Source organism: Lathyrus oleraceus, chromosome 6 (assembly GCF_024323335.1).
Source record: "Lathyrus oleraceus cultivar Zhongwan6 chromosome 6, CAAS_Psat_ZW6_1.0, whole genome shotgun sequence".
NCBI lineage: Eukaryota > Viridiplantae > Streptophyta > Magnoliopsida > Fabales > Fabaceae > Lathyrus > Lathyrus oleraceus.
In genome coordinates, this window is record NC_066584.1 from 261,580,280 (window position 1) to 261,584,864 (window position 4,585).

The 4,585-nt window shown below is 30.3% G+C and overlaps 1 protein-coding gene across 1 annotated transcript; it reads right to left on the reverse strand.

Moving 5' to 3' along the window:
* Positions 1 to 1,413: 1,413 nt before the first annotated feature.
* Positions 1,414 to 2,606, reverse strand: LOC127097641 (uncharacterized). Its single transcript, XM_051036137.1, has one exon. It carries the CDS (start codon positions 2,433 to 2,435, stop codon positions 1,509 to 1,511), a length of 927 nt encoding a protein of 308 aa, XP_050892094.1. The 5' UTR covers positions 2,436 to 2,606; the 3' UTR covers positions 1,414 to 1,508.
* Between the last annotated feature and the right edge of the window lie 1,979 nt (positions 2,607 to 4,585).

Genomic DNA, 4,585 nt, shown 5'->3' on the forward strand with positions numbered 1-4,585 from the left:
CACCACTATATTTAGATAGTGACACATGTTTTAATAAATTTTAGTTTTAATCTAACAATGTAACTTGTTTTTTGTATGTAATGTTGTCCATAATGTTATAAAATTGGATGGTAATTTTTGGACAATTTTTGTGTGTCTAAATTCTACACTGCATCATACATTGGTTTTGTATGAAATGTGGTTTGGGTGGATCCGAAGATGTATCTCCGAACACATCTTTTAATTATTAAAAAATAAAATAAAATCGAGGACGATACGGATGTGCATCTCCTTAAAGACCCTTATTTTTGAAGGAAAAAAATAAGGCGTATACGGATATGCATCTCTGAAATTTATCCGGTTTGTATGATGTGGCTTGTAAGATCCTAATTGATCTAAAAATTCTATAAATAAATATTTCTCATTCCATGTTCTTTACAAAAATCAAAATGAATATATATCCCCATCTTGCATTTGTGTATTTCAATGGCACAAATCTCCCACTTCAATTTATGCGCAAATCCTTATCTCTAAACATAAATTTTAACGAATTAAGGGTTTCTCATCAATTTGCGTTGCTTATAATTAATAGGAAATGATCTTGAGATGCATCTATGGACCATTATGAGTTTATATGGAGATGCATCTTCAGATAATTTTTTTAACAAAATAAGGGTTTCCCATCCATTATGGCTGAGGAATGTGTAAAAAAAAGGTGCATCCGAAGATTCATCTTTGGATGCTAGGGATAACTGTGATTTTTCACGGGGGTGGAGGAGCACCCCCCTAAGGATGGAAAGAGTAATCCCCTAAAATGTAGGGTTGTTAATTGCACCCTTAATACTACTCTCAAACATTGTGGAATTTTCGAAAATGTCCCTGTCTGGATTTTGAAATCTGAAAGCACGACATATTACCATAGTTCAAATTCACCTAAAACGCATCCAATGCACGTATATCTTTTCCCGAGTTTTAAAACTAGACACACAACATATTACAATAGAGCTCAAGTTCACCCGAAATACACCTAATGCATAAATAACTGTCAAAATTTCAAAATTCGAATGCACTATATATTATAAGAATACTCAAGTTCACCTTAAACACACCCAAAATTCTAAACTTTATTTTTACATTTCCTGCGTCCGAATTTTGAAATCTAAATACTAAGAAAGGGGCATTTTCAAAAATTTAAAGGTTTGAGAGTAATATTAAGGATTCAATGAGAAATCTCTAAAAAGTACGGACTAATGAGCCAGCCCATTAGATCGGGTCATTTTTACACCTCTACTTATGTTTTTTTTAATCCTTAATGTTATTACACATGTTAGGGAATAAATCTTTATATCAAAGCTAGACTATAGGAAAGAAGAAGAAAAGAAGGTCAAATATGATATAATTCAAAACCTATATACAAAAGCAAATAGAACCATGTCAAGAAAAAACAAAGACTCAATTTGTATATATATTACAATTTTGATTTTGATGTCCTAAAATCCATTTTGGTTTTGACATTACAATTTTTTTTGTTAAGCTGTTTGAATTGGTGTTGACATTGATGCCAATCTCAAATTTTCAACCACATAAACCATCATGTAAATTTGACTACAAGCCTCTTTGAGGACATGAAGCAAAATCAAAACAAATATACCTCCAAAAACAACAACTCTCAACATTACTCTTTCTTGTGGTAAATATACCATCAAATAAACACAATCCAAACTTATTAAAACCCAACTTAACCTTTCCATCAACACTTTAATCCTAGACACAAATTTCCCAACATTTTCTCCATATATTTTACATAAAATCCTCAAACAAAGAACACCAACAACAAAAAATGTTGTCATTGACCAACCTTTGTACTTCACTAATTTCCCTCCAACAACCAAAGCTTCTTTCCTACAAACACATGTAGCACATTCACCCGAAAGTGTCGAAGACATCAACGCGTCGTAACCGGTATAATAAGGTAACACAACCGAATCCAAATATAAACTTGCATGCAAAATTCCAGAAACGGTTGATGCTGCAAAGAAAGTGTACTTAATATCATTATAATCATCTTCATTATCAAAGGATAATGAAGAAATCAGAACCAATAGAAGAATCGCCGGACCGAAACAAGAAAGTGGGAAAATTGTGTTGATTTGATGACCCTTTGCAAAGATTAAGATTATAAGTGGAAGAGATATAGGACCAGAAGGTAAAAGAAACCTTTTTGATTGAATCAAAAATATTTTTTCTTTTCTTGAGATGATATTCATAATCACAATTACAAGAGTGAAAAAATAAGAACATGTTGTGAAGAGAAGGACTAAGATATCAACAAAAAGAGGGTAATTTGGAGGGTAGGTTTTGTCACAAACATAATGGTAAGGACAATTGATTGTATCAAAATTTTCTTCCATTTGCCAACTTATGCATTTGAAAAATGTTGCATGAATTTCTTCCATTACATGTTGTAAGGTAAATTAAATTTTGATCATATAAATAAGAATTTTATTGATATTGTTGTTGGTTGGGGTATTCATCTAGAAGTTTTGAATAGGATGAAGAAAGACCAACTAATCAATTTTATTTACTTTCTGCTAGCAATTTTGTAAGCTAAATTTCTTTCAATTAGGAATTATGTTTCTGTTTGAAGTGTATTATGTAGTTGAATGGAAGAAATATTTGGAAGTGAAGAAAAGTTGTATAGTAAGATATAGGCAACGTGATTATAAAGGGAAAGGGATGGTATTAGGTGAGTGATGGATATTTTTTGATTTCATGATGGGGTGCCAAATTGATAGTATCATCTTTTTAGAGACAAAAATTGTGATAATATTTTAATTTGTGTATATGATTATTGTGTTTGTTTCTTCATGTTTTTTATTTTATGTTTCAAAACATAAATAAAGGATACCCCCAATGATAGATGAGAGAGAGGCACCAACCACATTAATAATTTACACTAAAGTTTATGTATAATTTTAAAATGGCATGTGAGTATAAGGTCAGATTATTTGCTCTCAATCAGAAGTCATTTGTTAAGTTTCTTCTTACTAGTTGATGGGAAACATATTGGGTGCCTTTTAAGTAAGATTGTTTAAGAAAATCATTGAATCAACCATGGAACTAAATTGATTGAATTGAAGTTAAAATAAATTAATCATTACATTAGAAAGTTAATATAGAATCTGTATTTATGAACGGTTTTAAAACCAGACCAAGATGCAATTAATCAAACTTAAACTAAATATGAACCAACCATGGTTATTTATTAATTGAATTTTAAAATTAAATATTCTAATATTTATTTTTCTTTTAACATCAATATTAAACCATGAATAGTTGAAGAACATAAAGATGATTAATAAATCTTAAATCCTTAATATGTGAAATGAATAATTTAATTAGTGTTGAAGTTCTTTGATTTAATTTCAGATTTCACTTTAATCTCTTATCTAATAAACGTTACAAATTAGTCTCTTATCACTGGTTATGTTAACTAACTTAATCCTTACCGTTAAATTGACTAAAAAACGTTAATTGTGATGATGTGGCATGACAACAAGGCTTAACTCACATTAGTGACTCAACAAGGGATTATATTAACGGTGTAAGCCACATTTTATCATTCACAAATTTTTTGAAATTGGGTAGGTTTACTATTCACCTTCTTCTTCCAAATTTCTCCAAGATTCCTCTTCATCCAGACCATCATTTTCATAATAAAATGTCAATGAGTTCCAACACCTATTCAAAATCAAACAACAAAAGTTATGGGTCATTTGGATATGTGGTCATAAGAAACAAGAGGAGTGAGTGTTGTTGCCAAGAAGAGTGTGTTATTCGTGTAAGTATTAGAGTGCGTAATCTAGGGGAGAGGTGAATTAGACTTGTTGGATTTTTCTGATTTTTATGCGAGTTTCTTTTCTTTTTTACTTTCTCGGAAAGAAGTTAAGTGTTGCAACTTGATTAGAATAATGTTGAGCAAAAAATAAAAGTGCAAAAGAACCAATGACACAAAGATGTATACTAATTCCCCTTATCAACTAAAGATACATCTAGTCCCCTCACACCTTGTGAGAGATTTCTACTATTGTTATGTTTGAAAAAATATGAACACGTAACAACTTTGTTTGAATTGATTTGAAAACTACATCTTGAAAGAGTTGATATTTGTTTTACTGATGTATATACTTTATACATCAATAGGAATCCCTTTGAATGAATACAAATGTTTGGAGTGGTTCCATGAAGCAATGCAATCTTTAGGAATGAAACAAATTGATGAAAAAAATTATTGGTTACCATAATACTGTAGTCGGTTACAAATGTAGATGTTAAAAGATTTTTGAAATTTTCGTGGTTGACATCAGTTACAGGTTTTGATTAACCGGTTACAGTTGTACTTGTTAAAAAATAACACATAATTGTTTTAAAAAATTGTGGTTGTAACCGGTTATAGGTTTTGTGTAATCGATTACAGCTGTTTGAAAATATTCAAATATAGCTTGTAACAACATGGTTTGGTTCCAAATGATTTTGAAATATGCACAAATGATTTGAGATAAATTATGCATAATCTTAGCCATCAAGATATATAATATGAATTGTA